Source organism: Stenella coeruleoalba, assembly GCF_951394435.1.
Source record: "Stenella coeruleoalba genome assembly, chromosome: 3".
In the NCBI taxonomy this organism is placed as follows: Eukaryota; Metazoa; Chordata; class Mammalia; order Artiodactyla; family Delphinidae; genus Stenella; species Stenella coeruleoalba.
This window is the reverse complement of record NC_137148.1, coordinates 61,736,752-61,757,649: the sequence shown is the minus strand read 5'-3', so window position 1 is coordinate 61,757,649 and position 20,898 is coordinate 61,736,752. Positions and strand designations below refer to the sequence as shown.

At 39.5% G+C, this 20,898-nt stretch overlaps 1 protein-coding gene across 3 annotated transcripts in view; it reads right to left on the bottom strand.

The window, feature by feature from the left end:
* Window positions 1–20,898, bottom strand: part of SCAMP1 (secretory carrier membrane protein 1) — a 105,525-nt gene that overhangs the window by 63,906 nt on the left and 20,721 nt on the right. The window contains exons 1-2 of one of the 3 annotated variants that reach the window (XM_079918100.1): window positions 16,701–16,752; window positions 16,037–16,082 (exon numbers count right to left, since the gene is read on the bottom strand). The exons of 1 other annotated variant lie outside the window; for it this stretch is intronic. Coding sequence is in view for 1 of the 2 variants with exons in the window: in XM_079918098.1 (XP_079774224.1) it covers window positions 16,701–16,778 (78 nt within the window). In the remaining variant the exon portion in view is untranslated. Of the gene's footprint in view, window positions 1–16,036; window positions 16,083–16,700; window positions 16,779–20,898 lie in introns of those variants that run through there. One more of the 3 variants, XM_079918098.1, reaches the window with a different exon arrangement.

Here is a 20,898-nt window from a genome sequence, read left to right as displayed (position 1 = left end):
GGGATCTTCCCGGACCAGGGCTTGAACCCGTGTCCCCTACATTGGCAGGCGGATTGTTAACCACTGCGCCACCAGGGAAGCCCCATAAATAGCTACTCTTAAAAAATATACAGAAATAATCCAAGGTTTGCACAAATGTGTGTATGCCAAAGTACTCCCTACAGCATTATTTGTAAAAGCAAAAAAAAAGTTAGAAATACCCCCAAATGTCCAACAGTAGATAAAATATAGACAAATTAAATTATGATCCACCCATAGGAGAATATATTATGCAGCTATTTAAAAGTTTTGAAAGAATATGAAATGGGGAAAGCTTGTATCAGTTATAAGTTATGGGACTTCCCTGGTGGTCCAGTGATTAAGAATCCGCCTTCCAATGCAGGGGACGTGGGTTTGATCCCTGGTCGGGGAACTAAGATCCCACATGCCGTGGGGCAACTAAGCCCGCGTGCCGCTACTGAGCATGCGAGTCACACCTAGAGAGCCCACATGCCACAACTACAGAGCCCATGCACTCCGGAGCCCGCGCACCACAACTAGAGAGCCCGCATGCTGCAACTACTGAGTACAACTACTGAGCCCGCGTGCCACAACTAGAGAGAAGCTGCGTACCACAACAAAAGATCCAGCATGCCACAACCAAGACCCCATGCAGCCAAAAATAAAATACATAAAAAAATTATGTTATTAAACAAAATTGTATATACAGTATAATCCCAATTTTTTATTTTAAAATGTATCAATATGTTAACAGTGATTGTTGCTGAATAGTGGGATGTAAAGCTTTTTCTTGTATTTTTATCTCCACTATAATTTTTATCACCGAAAGAACTGTAAATTCTCTATTCCAATTGCCTGTTCTCCCACTCCAATATTTCATATTAATAGGCAGAAAAACTGAAGCTGATCAATCCTAACTATTCTCCAACTAGAAAATCATGGCCCGAAAGTATCACTCTCTTGATTTAAATAAGTGGCAACAACAAAACAATGACCGAGTAAAACGCCTGGCAAAGTTAGTTGGGTAGCACACTTCAGGAAAAGCACACAGAAATGACTCAAGAATTCACCCAGTTGAAACCATACTATAAATTCTTTACTGCTTTAAGTAACAAATGAAGTATTAAGTATGAAGAATTACCAGATAAGAATGAAGGCTAGTTTAGAGCTAGTATTTGATATATTCGAGGTAATAGTTGCTTGTGGTATAGCAATCATGAGAATTACTGGAGAAGCACAAATCTCTAATACCACTGATATTAAGCTGATAGCTGACAATTTCTTCAAATTTGCCAGTGCAAGCGAAATCTCTGTCCAGCTCTGGAACCCAGTATTTTCATCAGCCACAACACGCATGATTAGCCACCTCAAGCCAAGTATAGCTCTTGTCATAATGATTAAAGACCTATTCTAATGATGGCTCCAAATTCTTTTCCAACTTTTCACTTCTGCACATATGAACAAAAAGAAAATTAAAACAATCCACTAAACACTTCCATTTATGGCAACACAGCAGACCACACATCTGTAGTGACACCCCTGATACGCAGTACCTGAAAATGCTGAATCAAATTTATTTAAATAATATTGTAAATACATGACTAAGCTGATAGGAAATCCTGAGAGGGCAGAAAGTAGGAAAAACCACGAATCCGAAGAAGAGCCTTGATGCCATACCACTAACAAAATCACCAGGATTCAATAAGCTGGAGACAAAGCTTGGGAGCCCGTATAAGGTAAAATCAATCTGTGATCACCGCATAAAGCCAGGACTTCCTAAAAAGCAACATTCTCAGTGGATAAGCAGAAAAGCAGCTTCACAGAAAGAAATAGTATGAATACTTGCCTGTCTTGCCCTTGACTCTGGATAGGGAAGGAGAAAAAAAAAAAAAAGAAAGAAAGAAATCTTCCCTGAGAACTCCTAATCATAAACCTACCACCTTGCAGACTTGGGACCAGGTTTTACACTACCAATACAGATAAAATATTCCAAGTTGAAATTTTCATTTCCAGATATCCCAGGTTGGTAGTGACCTCAAGTACCTGGCAAAAGTAGAGGAACACACTTTAAAACCAGGCTTCAGGGCTTCCCTGGTGGCGCAGGGGTTAAGAATCCGCCTGCCAATGCAGGGGACACGGGTTCAAGCCCTGGTCCAGGAAGATCCCACATGCCGTGGAGCAGCTAAGCCCGTGCACCACAACTACTGAGCCTGTGCTCTAGAGCCTGCGAGCCACAGCTACTGAGCCCATGTGCCATAACTACTAAAGCTCGTGCACCTAGAGCCCGTGTTCTGCAACGAGAAGCTACCACAATGAGAAGCCCGCGCACCGCAACGAAGAGTAGCCCCCGCTCGCCGCAACTAGAGAAAGCCTCCGCACAGCAACAAAGACCCAACACAGCCAAAAATAATAAATAAAAATTAAAAAACAAAAAAAACCAGGCTTCAAAGAATTTTCACAGCTCAAGTTCCAAGTAACATTGGCTCATGACTTAAACACAGAAGGAAGCAAGCCACCATGAGCAAGGATCCACAGATATACAAACTACAAAGTAAGATCAGAGATACTGGAATTATCAGATGCAAAATATAAAATAGATATGCTTAATAAAGAAATAAAAGAAGGTAATAAACGCATGACTAGGCAACAAGAGACTATAAGAATTGACCAAATATCTTTTAAAATGATACAAATGGAACTTACAGAAATGAAAACTATAATAATTAGAATTATAAATTTAATAGACAAGTGTGAAACAGCAGACTACACAAAGGTGAAGAGATAATTAGGGAAACAGAAGTGTGTCTAAAGAAACCACACAGGTTGTAGAGAACGTACCTGAGGACACGGGGCGGGGAGGGGAGGCTGGGAAGAAGTGAGAGAGTAGCAGTGACATATATACGCTACCATGTGTAAAACAGATAGCTAGTGGGAAGCTGCTGCATAGCACAGGGAGCTCAGCTCAGTGCTTTGTGAGCCCCTAGAGAGGTGGGATGGGGAGAGCGGGAGGGAGGTTCAGGAAGGAGGGGATATATGTATACATGTGGCTGATTCACTGTTGTACAGCAGAGAGTAGCATGACATTGTGGGGCAGTTATAATCCAATAAAGATGTAAAAAACAAAAAAAAGGAGAAAAAGAAAGAAACTGCACAGAATGTAGCAGAAAGATGAAAAAAAGGAAAATACGAGACCTTAAGAGAAATGAGAATAGAGTGAGAAGGTACAATTGAGAGCTCCACAGGAAGCAAACAGAGAGAATGAGGGAGAGTCAGTGTTCAGAGGGAACGTGAGGACACTGATTCTCAGACTCCAAACTCCAAAACCCAAACCAGATGTTTTAAAAGTTAACACCTAGGCACACTATAGTGAAAGAGCAAATCCTAAGTATGAGAGATCTTAAAACTGTCAAGAGAAAGGGGGTGTGACCAAGATGGGAGAGGAGGAAGACCTTCAGCTCACCTCCTCCTACGAGCTTCACCAAAATTACAACTATTTACAGAGCAGCTATTGATGAAACGACCTGAAGACCAGCAAAGAAGATCTTCTGCAGCTAGAGGTATAAAGAAGGAGGCACAGCAAGACATGGAGCAGGGGCGGAGTCGCAGTATAGTCAAGACCCACACCCCTGTGCAGGCAACCCACAAACGGGAGGAAAATCACAATGCAGAGGTTCTCCGCAAGGAGTGAGGTGTCCAAGCCCCACCTCAGGCTCCCCATCCTGGGAGTCCTGCACAGGGAGGATGAGCCCCCTAGAACATCTGGCTTTGAAGGCCAACAGGGCTTGCTTTCAGGAGAGGCAGAGCACGGTAGGAAACAGAGACCCCTCTCTCAAAGGGCTCACACGAAATGTCACCTGCTCTGAGAGCCAGGGCAAAAGCAGTAATTGAAAGGAGCCTGGGTCGACCCCCTTACTTCTTGAAGAGCCTCCCAGAGAGGGAGGAGCCAGCTGGGTCTCACTCTGGGGACATATCAATAGATGCTGGTGGCAGCCGTTTTGGGGAGTTCCTTCTGTCACGAGGACACTGGTGCTGGCAAGCACCATTCTGGAATCTTCTCTCTAGCTTATTAGTGCCAGGACCTGGCCCTGCCCACCAGTAGGCCAGCTGCCATGGGACACAGCCCAGACCACCAGAAGGCCCAGAACCATCAGCAGACGAATGGATAGAGAAGATGCAGTACATATATAGAATCAAATATTTCTCAGCCATAAAAAAGAATGAAATCTAGCCATTTGTGACATGGATGGACCTAGAGGCTGGCATGCTAAGTGAAGTGAGTCAGACAGAGGAAGACGAATACAGTATGAGTTCATTTATATGTGGAATCTAAAGAACAAAACAAATGAACAAACATAATAAAATAGAAACAGACTCATGAATACAGAGAACAGCAAGTTGCCAGAGGGGAGGGGGGAGGGGGGACAACAGAAAAAGGTCAGGGAGATTAAGAGGTCCAAACTTCCAGCTACAAAATATATGAGTCAGGGTATGAAATGTACAGAGTGGGGAATATAATCAATAACTATGTAATATCTTTACGTGGTGACAGATGGTAACTAGACTTACTGTGGTGACCATTTAATACTGAATCACTATGTTGCATAACAGGAACTAAAATAGTGTTGTAGGTCAATTATACTTCAAAAACAAACACACAGAAAAAGAGATCAGGTTTGTGGTTACCAGAGGCAGGGGGTGGGGGACAGGGAATTGGATCAAAGTAGTCGAAAGGTACAAACTCCCAGTTGTAAGATAAATAAGCACTAGGGCTGTTATGCACAACATGATGAATGTAATTAACACTGCTGTCATGCTATATATGAAAGTTGTTGAGAGTAAATCCTAAGAGTTCTCATCACAAGGAAAAAGTTTTTTCTATTTCTTTCATTTTGTATCTATATGAGATGAATATTCACTAAACTTGATGTGCTAATCAATGCATGATGTAAGTCAATTTTTTTTTTTTTTTTTTTTGGCCACACCGCACGCGGGATCTGAGTTCCCTGACCAGGGATTGAACCTGTGCCCCCTACATTGGAAGTGCAGTGTCCTAACCACTGGACCACCAGGGAATTCCCGTAAGTCAAATTATACTGCACACCTTAAATTTATACAGTGGCGTATGTAATTATATCTCAATAAAACTGGAAGAAAAAGAAGGAAAGAAAAAGAAAGACACAATACCTATACAAAGGAATGCCAGTAAGACTGAGAGCTATTTTCTCTACAGCAACAATGGGATCCCAGGTAGAATGTGCCAAACTGATGAGAGAAACTGTCAATGCCGACCTCTAAATCCAGTGAAATTAGCTTTTGAGAACTAAGGTGAAATAATAAATATTTATAAATATTCAAAGAGTTACTACCAACAGACCCTCACTAAAGGAACTTCTACTTTAGTACCAGAAGAAATATTTGAGATGTAAGAAGTGGTATCTTTCTGCCTCACTGGACACTCCTGAGTATATCATCTTCATTTTACACTCATCAAAACTGCAGACACAGAAGGAAAGTCAACCTATCTGTAGAAAAAAGAGAATACTCTAGTGCACCTAGATGTACTAGAGTAAGATAGGCTCTTCTCCTGACAATCCTGAAACTGTGTCTGTCACTGCTATGGAAGCCCCTGGGAAAAACTTAAAGTATTGAGAAAAGTACAGAAGGTGCAAAGATGGAGACAGAGAAAAAACTTTAGAGAAGCCAGGAGAATAGGAGAGTGACCTCGGGGGCAGAGCTCTGGCCAGAGCAAGGCTGTACGTCCTTCTCCCATGGCGGATGAAATTTCACAAGTTAGGAATAGACTACATTTCTTAAATCTCTGTAAAAGTTATACTTTACATGGTTATAATTATTTATATTTTAACACAAATTACATTACTACATTTGCCTATCTGTGTGGCTTTGGAGAACTCAACCAGGATCAACAGATTAAAAATTATAGTAAGATATATTTTCACTCAATAGAATTAAGAACATCATAACAATCAAAGAAATACAACTACGGAGAGACTTTTCTGTTATATAGTGAGCTCTCTGCATTGGAAGTTCCAAAGGTGTTTCATTATTAAATAAATGAGCATATAATAGCCCTTCGAGGAATGAGAGGTCCACAAGTTGTCTTTCTCGTGTATACAACAAATATGTTCTCCTTCCTGGTTTTCTTCCATACTCGAAACACCTATTCAAGAAAATTTCTCCTTGCTTTTTCCGGCTCTTTCTCTTCCATCTGTGAACCCATAATGTTTCTAAGTATACCCAGGTCTAAAGCAATTAACGTGTTCCTAGATCTCCTGCATCAGAAAGCCCTGGTGCTTACTGAAAATGCAAACTCTACGCCCCACTGTGGACATACTGATTCAAAAACTCAGGGGTTGAAGAGAAGGGGTTTGCATTTTCAAGATGGTCACATTTTAAGTAAGCTCTCCAGGGTGATTCTTATACACCCTGAAATTTGAGAACTCCCCTCTGAGGTAACAAAGTTTACAGTTTCTATAAACCACTGTCTATTCTTTCACCTAATCGAGAGACTGCCAAAAGAAACCTTAAACTTTTTGCAGCTTCCACTGACCTTATCAGTCTCTGACAGAGCAGACAGAACTGATTTCGGCTCTGCCTAACACAGATTCCCTTGTTATTAAGGGTGGTGAAAATTAAACATACTAATGTCAGAATCAGGACAAGTAGAAATAATTTTATCTGAATAGATGACCATTTCAAAACAAGGCTTTTAAAGATTAGAGTAACTGGGGGAGGAGGTAAGTAATAGGAGGAAAGAAGGGCTATACAAGAATGGGCGTTCGCAAATAGAGAAAGGCACATGAAGGAAGAGAGGTGCAGCCAGACATATTTATTCATACATTCAAAAACATTCATTGATCAACTGCAATGTGCCACAAACAATTACAGACACTTGGGAGACATTAATGAACACAACAGGCAAACATCCCTACTCTCACGGAGCTTACAATCTAGCAATGGAAGATAAACAATACATATAATAAATACATTATAGAGTATCTTAGAAGGCAGTAAATTTTATGGAACAAAACGGTAAACAGGTCGTGAGTATAAGCTGGTAGGGATAATTTTACAAAGGTGGTTAAGAAAGCAAATATTTCAGCAAAAACTTTATGGAAGTGAAGAAGTCAGCTTTGCAGCTATCTGGGGGAAGACCATTTAAGGCAGAAGGAATAGCCAATACAAAGTCAGGAGAATGCCTGGCCTAAGGAAGACCAGGGCGCTGGGAAAGAATACACAAAGAAAGAGTGAGGAGATAAGAGTGAGAGATATTAGAGACCAGATTATATGCTATTTTAAGGACTCTTGGTTTTACTGTGGAAAAAAATCAAAAGCTAGTGAAGAGTTCTAAGCAGGAGACTGAAATGATCAACTTTTTTTTTCAAGGTATCACTCTGGCTACTGAGCTGAAAATAGATTAAAGGTGGAAAGAGAGAGAGTAGTAAGAAACCACCGCTGTAGTAATCCAGGCAAGGGCTGATGGCAGCTCAAGCCAAGTGGTGGCTATGGAGATAAGGCATCAGATCTGCACGTATTTGTAAGGGAGAGCCAACAGGATTCCCTGACAGAAATGTGATGTGTAAGGAAATGGAAATAATGAAATACCACCAAGGTTTTGGCCTAAACAACTAACAGGATAGAAATAAGAAAGATTGAAAACGGGCAGGTTTCTAAGGAGGGGGCTCAGTTCAGTACTGGACAAGCTGAATTTGCAGTTTCTAAGACATCCAAGGTAGACATATCTAGCAGGCAGCTGAATACATGAGCGTGGTGTTGAGAGCAGAGTTCTGTGCTGGAGATGTAAATTTGGGAGTCATCAGCACGTAGATGATATTGAAAGCTGTAAGACTGGATGAAATAACCATTTGAGTGGCCATGGATAGAGAAGAGAAGCAAAGCCTAACTCCTGGCACACTCCAATACTGGGGCTGAAGGGGCAGGGAAAGGAGAGAAATCAGCAAAGGAGACGGAGGAGGAAAAACTTAAGTGCTCTGAAAGCCACATGAAAAAAGTTTTCTAAGAATGAGATAGTTATCAACTGTCAGTGCTGACAGATGGAGTAAGACTGCAGTTTTACCACTGGATTTAGCAACGTGGAAGTCATTGGCTACCTTGAAGAGTGTGTTTTGGTGGAGTGTTGGGAGCAAAAGACTTACTGGAGAAAGGGCTGAGGGAAAAGAGAAGTAGAAAGCTCTTCAGAGCAGTTCTGCAGCAACTGGGAGCAGAGAAAGTTTTTCAATGACAGAGATGTGAGAATTAGACTCGAAAGGGAAACAAGGTTAACATAAAGTTTTGTTACAAAGTTACAGTAATCAGGACAGTGTGAGACTGGCATAGGGATAGACACAGATCAACAGGGTGGAATTTAGAGTCCCAAAATACCCCCTTACATTAACCATCAATTGATTTTCATCAAGAGTGCCAAAATAATCCAACGCAGAAGAAGAGTCTTTTCAAAAGATGGTGCTAGAACAAGTGGATATATACATGCAAAAGAAAGAAGCTGGAAACCTATCTCATACCATTCATGAAAATTAATTCAAAATGGATCATAAACCTAAATGTAAGCACTGAAACTATACAACTCTTAGAAGAAAACTTCGGAGTAAATCTTTATGACCTTCAGTTAGGCAATGGCTTCTTACATATGACACCAAAAACAGAAGCAACCAAAGAAAAAACAGACAAATGTGACACCAAAATTTAAAACTTCTGTGTGTCAAAGAACTCTATCAGGAAAGTGAAAAGACACCCTACAGAATCGGAGAAAATACTTGAACAATGCAAGGGTAAGGCACTGATCCTCCACACAGCTGGAAATCCACGTATAACTTTAGAGCCAGCCCTACATATCCGAGGTTCCGCATCGGGGATTCAATTAACCACTGATTGTGCAGTACTGTACTATGTATTTAGTGAAAGGAATTCACATGTATGTGGACTCCCATAGTTCAAACCTGCGTTGTCCAAGGGTCAACTGTATCTGCAAATCACTTATTTCACAAGCGACCTGTATCTAATATCACGTATTCAATATCAAAAAGAAAATCCAATTTTAAAATGAGCCAAGAATCTGGACACTTCTCCAAAGATAACATACGAATGGCCAATAAGCACATGAAAAAAAAATGTTCAACATCATTAACCATCAGGGAAATGCAAACCAAAACCAACAAGGACAGATCACTGCACATCCGCTAAGACGGCTGTAAGCAAAAAGTCAGACAATAACAAATTTGGCAAGGATGTGAAGATATTGGAACCCTTCTACACTGCTGCAGCCACTTTGTTAAACAGCCTCGTAGTTCCTCAAAAAGTTAAACATATTATTACCATATGACCCTACCATTCCACTCCTATGTATATATCCAAGAGAAATGAAAACACATGTCCACACGAAAACTAGTACACAAAGGTTCAGAGCAGCCAAAAGTTGGAAACCGTGTAACTGCCCATCAACTGATGAATGCATAAATAAAATGTGGTATAAAAAGCCATAAAAAGGAATGAAGTACTGATATATGCCTCAACATAGTCGAACCTTGAAAACATTATGCTAAGTAAAAGGACCAGTTGCACAAGACCACACACTTTACGATTCCATTTATATGAAATGTCCAGAATAGGCAAATCTGTAGAGACAGAAAGTAAATATACTTGCCTATGGCTGGAGAGGGAGGGGGGAATGTGAAGTAACTGATAAAGGATGCAGGGTTTCTTTCAGGGGTAGAAGATACAAAAATATTCTAAAATTAGAATGCGGTAATGGTTGTACAACTCTATTACTACACTAAAAACATTTAATTGTACACTTTAAATGGGTGTGTGGTATATTAATTATCTAATAAAGCTGTTAAATGAATAATAAATTTTTGTGATTTTTTTTTCCTAACATAGAAGAAAACATGTTTTTATGATGATGTGAATGATCCAGTAGAAAGTGATAAAACTAGTGATGTTGGAGAGGAGCAACTCAGCAAAGCTCTTAAGTGAAAGTACATGGAATCTACTGCACAAATAGAGGGAATGGCTTTAGATAGAAGCACAGACAGTTCATCTATAAGTAAAAGGCAGGAAAACAGAACACATGGGTATAAACGCTGGTAGGTAGGTAGACGTGACAGTGGAAGTCTGTGGATGTTCTCTACTGGTTGCTTCAATTTTCTCAGTGAAATAAGAAGTAAGGTCATCAACTGAGAATGAGGATAGGAGGACAGATTTTAAAGATGAGGAGAGAAAAAAGAAAGGTGAGGAGAGAGAAGAAGAGAGTGGACAATTAAATAACTAGGACATTCAGTACAACTTAGAGCTGGTTATGAACTAAAAATGAGGCCATTCAGTATGTTTACATGTGTTTCTCCATATTTAGCTGCAAGGTAAGGGCAGAGAGTATACAGAGTTGTCTTTAACCAGGGATTGGCTTCTAGCCAAAAGACTTATGTCAAAGTAAGGGGGAGAGGGGAAGGCAAGGGAGTTGAGAGTACATGGAGAGTGATTATGACAACTGGATGTGGAATTTAGGCTGAGAGAAGACAGTAAGATGTAGATAAAGGGCAGCGACGTAGTAGGATCAACAAACCAGAGGTCCTGGTGGAACTGAAAGATGTGTTGAAATTGAGGAACTAGAAGAGTAACCGAAAAGATACAAGAAGCGGAAGTGAGTGACTTGAGATAACATGGAATGCAAAAATCAATGGAAGAGATGAGGTTAAGGCACTGACAGGCAGGATGTTGGAAAGATCACCACTAAGAATTCAAAATAGGACAGTGGGGACTTCCTTGGCAGTCCAGTGGTTAAAACTCCATGCTTCCACTGCAGGGGACATGGGTTCAACCTCTGGTCGGAGAACTAGGATTCCGCATGCTGCGTGGTGTGGCCAAAAAAAAAAAAAAAAATTATGACATTCAGGAGGAGTTCCCTGGTGAGCTAGTGGTTAGGATTCCGGCCTTTCACTGCCATGGCCCAGCTTCAATCCCTGGTCAGGGAACTGAGATCCAGCAAGCCGTACAGTGCGGCCAAAAAAAAGAAATACATAATGGTGGATGGGGATAATAGAGTAGGGAAAAGATGTTTTTAAAAATTAGAAAACAGGAATAGTGTTGGAAAGAGTAATAGTGAACCAAGAACTAAAATTAAGAAATGAAAACAAAGAGAAATAGGGTGTAGTAATTCAGAGATCAGTAGGTGACAGCCACAATGAGACCTGGGACCCAATTATAATCTGATGACATGAGATTCAAATGATGACATGGGATTTCTTTTAGACAGGAAGGAGGAAAACCATCTAGAAGCAGCTAGAAACAAAGACAATACCTACCCCAATTTTATGCCCAGTTGTCTGAGAACTGTGAGAGAAAAAGCAGCTAGTTTTGGAGAAGGTTACAGGGGAAGCAGTGTCCTCACAGAAAGGCCAGTTTCCACAGAGCAAAGGATAAAACATTCAGAGAAAAAGATAAAGATAGAGGGGATTTTGATGAAGTTGGACTCTGACTTCCAGAAAGCACAAGTTTCAGGAATTAAGGAAATAGAAGGGTTCAGACTAAGAAACGTGCAGTGCATCATGAGGATTAAAATCCAGGAGATGAGGAGGAGTCTGGGGCTTCTCGTAGAGAATGACATAAACAGGAGTCAAAGGCATAATGAGATTAGTTCTGATAAACTTAGGGCAGTCAAGTGTTGAGGGTAGGGAGGGCTAAGTGTTCTGCAGGCTCCACTTCGATGCTTTTAAACGGGCATGAAGAGATTTGAAGTTATACAGTCCTAACCCCAATGTGCCATCTTATTCCCAGCATGGCATACAAACCCTAAGGTGAACCTCAATGATTCTACCCTCCTGGTGTTCACGTCTTAATATAATACCCTCTCCTTGAGTGTATGCAGGACCTGTGACATGCTTCTAATCGACAGAATTCGGTAACAGTGATGGGCTATCATTCCCTTGATTACATTATGTAATATAGGGACTCCATCTTAGTAGCAAAGTGTGAGAGACTCTCTGCAGACTCTCTGAAATAATGATGTTGAAGCCTGTGTGGCAAGAAACCATGCAGCCTCTAGGGACTGTAGACAGCATTGATGACCTGAAGGTGGCCTCCAGCGGAAAGCTGGCCAAAAGCTGGGGCCCCCAGTCATACACTCACAAGGGTATTAATTCTGGCAACAACCTGAATGAGCTTGGAAACAGATTCTTCCCCAGTCAAGCCTCTGGATGAGAATACAGCCCAGATCACAGCTTGATCACAACCTTGTGAAACCCTGAACAAATGACCCAGGTAAGCTGTGCCCAAACCCCTGACCTACAGAAATGATAAAATAATAAATGTGTGCTTTTTCAAGCTGCTAAATTTTTAGTAATTTGTTACACAGCAATAGAAAATGAATATACCTAGTATGAGAGGTTCATCTTGGCCCGTTAAAGGAGGGAAGCCAGGCATTATGACCACACACAGTGTCTCTTTACTCCATTCAATGACCAATAAATGCCCTAAGGGAGGTGGTCTCAATGGGGTTGTGGGTTAGAAAGTAGATGACTTTAGCTGGAACAAATGGCACCTTAGAGGATAAGATTAAACAGATACTCTGGGGAAGAAGTCTATGGAGACTCTCTACTTTCTGCTCAATTTTTCTGTAAACCTCAAACTGCTCTAAAAAATAGTCTATAAAAAATTAAAAATAAAAAAAGATAGTCTTAAATCAAATCATGGAGGCCCCACATGGCACACTACTATGTAGACAATGCATAATCAATGCACACGTTTCTAAGGAGAAAAGACCTAATCTGAACTTTGCCTTAAAAAAATAATTCTAGTCATAGTGCAAAAAACTGATTTGAAGAAGAGAAACTGGAGACAGGTAAGTAGACAGGTCATTGTATTATCTCACATGAGTACCTGAATTAGGACAGTTTAGTAGGAATGAAAAGGACAGACAGGTAGTATCTCCTGGAGGTATAAATGACAGGACGTGGCTACTGATTAGATGTAGGGAAAGAAGCTGTTTGAGCCAAAGACGACTCAGGTACTTCCAGCCAATGACACTAGAAGAACAGAAGGCAATAGTTATCATTAAAATAAGACAAGAAACAAAGAAGACTGGTTTCGGAAGGGAAAGATAATGAGCTCCAAGAAAGACAAGAAGCAAAGGAGAAAGAAAAAAAGAAATGCGTGCCAAGGGAAAAGAAAGACAGATATTACAGTACAGAAATTGCTTTTGTGGTATTAAAAATAGGCAAGCTACTATGTACTATCCAGTCAGTGCCTGGAGTTAAAGTTTTATCCATTTTCAAAACAAAAGCTGACATGAGAAATTATTTATCTCAACATCTTCCTCTCTGCCTCCACTGTTACACATTGAAGAGAAAAAAAAAAAAAAAAAAAGATGCCCAGAGACATTAGATGGCTGGCTTGTCTAAAGGTACCAACTAATTAGTGGCAAGGCCTAGATTAGAATCCAGGTCTTATGACTCTAAGTCTATTCCATGTCCTGAATTAACTTAGTCAGAGGCAGTTCTTTCTTACATAAATCATTTATCTATGTCCTTTATGGTCAGAAATGACCACTTGAGCATGCCAGTACTTGGAATTTTCTTCTCTTGGTTCTTCTGCAGATCTTGCTGCTTTATATGACAGAAATCATATATGTCAACAACTAGCAGAACAGAAAAGGAACCAAGCAACCTATTCCTGAAGAAAAAAAATATGACAGTAAACTAGGCCCTGAGAAACATCACTAAGGATTTTATCAACAGCACCACACTACCCCCCACACACATAGTGCAAAAAACTGATTTGTACTTCAACACCCGCCAGAAGACATCCTGTCTGAAGCCGTGAATGCCATCACCAGTGGCTGAAACTAGTGAGAATCAAGCTGCAGTAGGCATTTTAAACTGTTGCCTAATTTAAAAGGAAAACATTCCCCCTAAATACATAACAGTTCTCAAGGATGAGCTAATTCTTCTAGTAATTTATGCATTAAGTCTTAGAGGGCAGGCCAGGGAAGCTACCCACCAAGCTCAACATAATTCCAGTGGTAAAATGCATTTTGAGTTCAAACAGAAAAAATTTATTTCATAACCAAAGACTACCCTCCCTTTTATAGCACATCTCAATTCAGACCACCACATTTCGACTGAATAGCCTTCCAGTATACTGCCAACAGACTGTCTAAACTACGTGGTGTTTTATGAGGATTTCTTTCTCTGAATTTATAATACAGAATGAATTAATATGTAAATTATTAAAATTATTTAAATATTTAATTGTTACTTTCCTTAAAGTTTCCATTCAAACAGAAAACTAAATATAAAAGGAAACCTAATAAAAAACTTAAAAAGACAGGAACTTTCTAAAATCTTAAGGTTATATGCTCGTTCTGCTGAAGGATCTTCCTACTTGACCTCAAGTAGCTCACCACACCCTTCTGCAACAATCTAGAAGCTTCATTTTCACAAATACTTTTCTAAGAAAAATATGGATAACAACCATCAACTAAAATAGTATCTGGACTGAGTTCTGACATATCACTTACATCAATTATCCAAGTACGTCTGCTCTTAGAAAATAGTCACAGCTGCAAAACCCAGCCGGGGTGAGGGGGGAGTGGTGGGACAAATTTCTAAAATCATACATATATGAAACAAAAGAATTTTGAATTTTTAAATTATTGCATCTGTATTTTCCATCATGTAAAAAGTTCAGTGGAAAATGCCTAAGTGCTCTTGTAACAATATTTTTCCTGGTTCTGACACTATCTTACTCATCAAATCTAAGAGAAGTGTTTCGTTGTAGCTGGCTTTTCATTATTGCCTACCTACTCTCTTTCAGAAAACCTTTCCTTGACTGTAAAGTCTCAACATTTAGAACCATAATTTACATTTTTGTTTTATCCTTCCTGGATATATCTAATTCGTGTAATTTTTTAAAATCCCAATTACGTGAGAAATTTTCCATAGACCGGCACATTATCTTCTATTTCTTAGGCGTCTGTCTCTAAAGACAGCACTAACAAAATGGAAAAGGCAAAAGCTTTACAGAAAAAAGGTGAGTTACATAAACCAGTTCTGCCACTTACTAGCTGGATGACTTGTGTCTAAGATTCTTTATCAGTAAAAGGAAACAAAAAATATCCATTTTGAACGCTGTTGTAAGAATTCGATAAGATAATACAGGTAAAGCACATGGCACAGAGTAGACAACTTGTTGAAGAACATTACTACTTCTAAAAAGAATAATCTAAAGCTGCTACTGTAAAAAGGTTAAACATTTTTTGCTAGTAAAATCTTCCAAAAAATTATATAAAAACCTCCCTTTATTCCTTACCAACAAGTTTAACAGTCTTGTTCCCATCTCCACCCCCTCAGAAATTATCAAACTACACATAGTGGAATAAAATATACCGGGCTTTTCTTTTTCTCCCTTTCAACTCCTACCAAGTTGCAATCTCATACATTTTCACAGTTCACTATAAGGTTGAGCCATACGACACTGCCATCTTTACATGTCAAAACTGGTCAACTTATTGGCCATTTCACAGGGTTCAATCTGAAACTGACATGCTCAAAAGAACACTTGATGATCCCAGCCTGGGTTGCAGCTGCTACACATAAACAGAGGCTGTTAAAATAAATGAGGGCTTTGAAATAAAGTGAAATTTTAAAGTTCACTCTTATTTTAGTGCTTTTACTTTGTACAAAGCTCTTCTTAAAACTAACAAGTTAATACATTTTGAAGAAATTTCCAAGCAAAAGCCTACACGATCTTCTAGAATTATTTTCTAGACTATGAAAAACATGCATCAGGAAGAGCTGATCAAGTAAGGATCCTTATAATGACATGTAAATCCAAGCACGTAACTGAAGAACTTTAATATCTTTAAGAGGATGACTAACAGTTCAAGAGCCAACAGTGTTTAAAATTAGGGGCCTCGTGAGTGTGATATTTGAGCTAAAAACTCAAATACAGGAGACAACGTTATTTGCCAGAGAAATTTTGAGGGAGAATTCTCAACAGAACCTACCTTCAGTAGTCCTCAAAACTGGCTCACAATAAAATCATCAGAAGTGCTAAAGCAAAAACAAAAAACGCAAGTGCCCTATGAGAGATTAGAGCCCTAACAGATACAGTAATAAAGTTCTCCAGGTCCTTCTAATATGCATTCAGGGTAGAGAACCCTGTTCTTTAAGGGTTTTTTCCATACTCCTTCATTTTATAAACCAAGACTACATTTTGAGAAGAATATGCTCCTAGGCCAGGTTCCACAGGTTCTAGTCTACCAGAGTAGAAAGCTAGTCCTATTCAGAATCACTAATTCAAATGACAATCATACAAATATTCATGGTACAGTTCCAGACGAACATCTCTCTTTGTAAGAAAACATCACCCTGTATTACCATGAAACTAACATGTATATCAAAAAACCTCTCCTGTTTAAAGAACTGTAGTAATTTTAACATATTAGAGGGGTTATTAGCAATTTAATTTGTAGAACTATCATGGTAATTTTCAATTACTAGGAATATTCCTTCCTGTTTTAATAAACTTGCTAAATTCTAAATAAAACACTAACAGCTTATTTTATATAAGTTTAACCAATCAACTAAAAAGAAACCATAATTGAAATATAAATCCTACTTAATTTCCATTTTAATATTTTAAAGTAGTCCAATTAAGAATAGTCTTACTGTTCTAGAATCCGAAAATGGATTGTATTCATCAAGTCCTGGTGGGACATTTCTTGTCACTTGTGTAACTGATGGGTCCTGGAATAAAATTCAAAGGAGAAAAAAAAGATTACTTATCCTTTAAGATACAATTATGATATTTACAAAGCATTTGCTTTATCTGTCCTTTTGGTCACCCAGCAAAGCTAACAGAGGAAAATAAAGAAGATTATCAGATTTACTCAGTCCCACTTCCAGAAAGTTGAAATTTAAACCCACAGCCCTCACACTCTCAAAGAAAAACAAATGAAAACTGGGTTAAATGCAAATCAGCTGCTAGCTATTATTTAAAGAATGAAAATAGACCACCTCATAACAGCTGTGTGGAACCGATTGCACAGGGCATCTCAGCAAATCTTGAGTAAACCCATCCTTTCCTCTGGGTTCCACAAAGAGTTCACATTCCCCTTTTTTAAAAAAATAATATCTTCAGTTTTCCCCACTGCAGATTTAAGTACCACGATACAAATCAATGTCATGTACAGGCAACATCTAGAGCATTCAAGATTAAGCACCTCTTATTTGTTTTATTCTACTACAGTACTTCCCCATGACTGTATTTATTGTTCCACATGATCCTAGACTGTCTCCCTCTTCCAAGTATAATATATTACCACATTATCCCAGCTTTTCAAATCTTAGTACTAGGCTTTCATATAAGTAACTAAATCACAAAATCCTAGTTATTCTATTTCTCTTGACTGTGAAAGTAAGACACAAATATAATGACCATCTCAACAAAATCAACTACATAATTAATGTGAAAGTCATTTGCAAACCATAATATACAGCCTCATCAGCCTTCATATCCCTAGTCTCAAACTTTCACATTCACCAGAATCAAATAAAACAGAGATTGCTGCACCCCACTCCCAGAGTTTCTGATTCAGTAGGTCCGGGGTGGGACCTGAGAATCTGTACTTCTAACAAGTTCCCAGGTGATGCTGCTGGTCTGGGGACCATTGCTCCCTTGTCTACACTGTACATTGTCCACTCCATCTTCCTCAACACAGTCATCAAAGTTACCTTTCAAAAATGTAAAGCTAATCTTGCCACTCCCCTCCTCCAATCCCTCTCCTCTGCCCATTATCCATTTCAGATTTTTAGAGACTCAACTATAAAATATACATTCCTCAAAATGAGATACAAAGTTTCCAACTAGCCCCTGCCTACCTTTCCAGCCTTATCAACTCTCTTATAACCACCCTCACACCCTGCCAGTCCTTTCCTTTAACCAAACAAAACAAGCTACTGGGCTTCCCTGGTGGCGCAGTGGTTAAGAATCTGCCTGCCAATGCAGGGGACATGGGTTCGAGCCCTGGTCCGGGAAGATCCCACATGCCATAGAGTAACTAAGCCCGTGCGCCACAAATACTGAGCCTGCAGGCCACAACTACTGAAGCCCACGTGCCTAGAGTCCGTGCTCCACAACAAAAGAAGCCACCACAATGAGAAGGCTGCGCACCGCAACGAAGAGTAACACCGGTTCCCACTAGTGAAAGCCCACGTGCAGCAACAAAGACCCAACACGGCCAAAAATTAATTAGTTAATATTAAAAAACAACAAGCTACTATATAAAGAGCCTCGAACTTGGCAATAAGCAATTGGTAAGTATAAATTAAAAGTACAGCAGAGATGAAAAAGTCTTTAGGCCTGCTCAACAATAAAATGGGAAGGAGGCAAAAAAATCACTCTACCTCCTCTCAGGGTTACCCTCCCCAGTTTATTCAAAAATGAGTAGGAAGATTATCAAGAGGGAATGTATGCATCAGGGGGAAAATTAAGAAAATAGAAACATGAATATTTTAATCAAATTTTTAATCAAGATGGCATTGTTGTGCTTAAATTTAGAAGTGGGCTCAGGGTCAAGAAGTGGAGACCTAGCAAATCCAGATGGTCCAGCTGCAGTCACGTCACAACGCCCAGCCCACCACAACCCACCACAAAACCAGGCAACCTGTGAATGCTCAGACACCATATTCTTCCTTGGCATTGCTTCCTCTGGCAGTAATACTCTTCCAGGCAGGTTCAGCCTAGCAATCTCCTCCTCTTCCTTAAAGACTCAACCCAAAGACTACCTCATATGCTAACCAATAATCTTCCTGATACCTTCCTGATATCCAAGTCACTCCATCCCAATCTCAATGCTCCCACAGAACTTGGTATTTATCTCCATCAGCATTTATTTCACTGAACCATGATGATCTTCACGCAAGTCTTTTTTCCCAAATTAGACTGTGACATCTCTGAATACAAGAAATATGTAAATAGGTCCTTTTTATTTAATCATACATGAGAGGTAACACTGTTTCTTGAGTGATTATTATTACGACCTCTGGGGGGGGGGGAATCCAGAATAATTATTTGCAACAGTAGCAGCAGTAATAACCAAGAAATACTTCCTTAAAAATTAACATAAATATGAAGTTAATTCAAAAAGTTTAAGTGAAAAGATGTTTAATTAATGTTTACTCTCACTCATAAGAAGAGAAACACTAATTAAAACTACGGCTGACCCCTCAACAACACAGGGGTTAGAGGTACCAACCCTCGGCTCAGTCAAAACTCCTTGTATAAGTTATAGTTGGCCCTCCCTATATTCCACATCCATGGTTCCGCATTCATAGATTCAATCAAGCACAGACTGTGTAGTGCTATAAAATTTACTATTAAAAAAATCCACATATAAGCGGACCCACGAAGTTCAAACCTGTGTTGTTCAAGAGTCAATTGGATGCTGATGTAATCATTTCTCACGTATCAGATTAGCAAAAATCCAAAAGTCTGACATACTCTGTTGACAAAGCTGTAAGGAAATAAGGATTCTCACACATTCCTGATAGGAACAGAAACTGTTACAACCTCTATGGAGGGAAAGTTGGCAAGTGCTAGCAAAACTACATCTGCTTTTAAACTATGACCCGCAATCTCATTTCTAGGAATTTATTCCAAAGATATACTGCAAAATACTATTTGTAATAGCAAAGAATGGAAGCAAACTAAATGTCTATCAATAGAAGATGGCAGAATAAACTACAATACATCTATATGACAAAGTCCTATGCAGCTGAGTATTATGCAGTTGTAAAGTGGTGTAAGATCTACATGCTATGGAATAGTGAAAAAGTAAAGTGCAGAATAGTGTAAATATAATGTTGCCTTTTATCCACAAAGGAAGATAAAAATGAATGTGTCTTTATTTTTTAAAAAGAATAAACCAAAAACAAACAAAAATGATTGCCTATAGGGAGAGGAAGAGAACAGTGAGCAGACAGCATAAACTTGGAAGCTAGACTTCTCTGAATGTACCGTCTTTTACAGTTTTTCCTTTGGAACCATGAAAATGTTTTCCACAATTACAGAAGAAAATTAATTCAAAAAGAAAAAAGGGGGGAGGCAAAATGTAAGGTCGGAAAGATGGATCCTGCTTAGCCAACATTCATGCAATCAATGTCATTCTCTCAATGCTACTTAAGTACAATGAGTTCCAACTTTCATACTACAAATACATATATCCAATTATCAAGTGTCCTAAAATTCAAATTCACATTAAATTCTTTTTTTCTCTAATCCTACATAAGGTACAACTTAGTTCTAAAGAGGCCTAAAATGAAATCATTCTTCCAATTTTCTACTTGTGACTACAATAATTTAAATGATCTTGTTTCCTTTTAGATTCTAGAAAAGTTTAATCCAGGCTGAAAGTTAACTGGCAGTTTGCCAAAATCACTGTCTCAAGTAAACTGAGTTCAATTCTAGTCGGTCTGGAATTTCCCCTAACATAGTATTAGGTGACCAAGCAGCAGACTATATGCCAAGAATGATCTAGCCAAGAATGATTTAGGGGGCTTCCCTGGTGGCGCAGTGGTTGAGAATCTGCCTGCCAATACAGGGGACACGGGTTCGATCCCTCGTCTGGGAAGATCCCACACGCCGTGGAGCAACTGGGCCCGTGAGCCACAACTACTGAGCCTGCGCGTATGGAGCCTGTGCTCCACAACAAGAGAGGCCGCGACAGTGAGAGGCCCGCGCACCGCGATGAAGAGTGGCCCCCGCTCGCCGCAACGAGAGAAAGCCCTCGCACAGAAACGAAGACCCAACACAGCCAAAAATAAATAAATTAATTAAAAAAAAAAAAAACTCACTCACTAAAAAGAA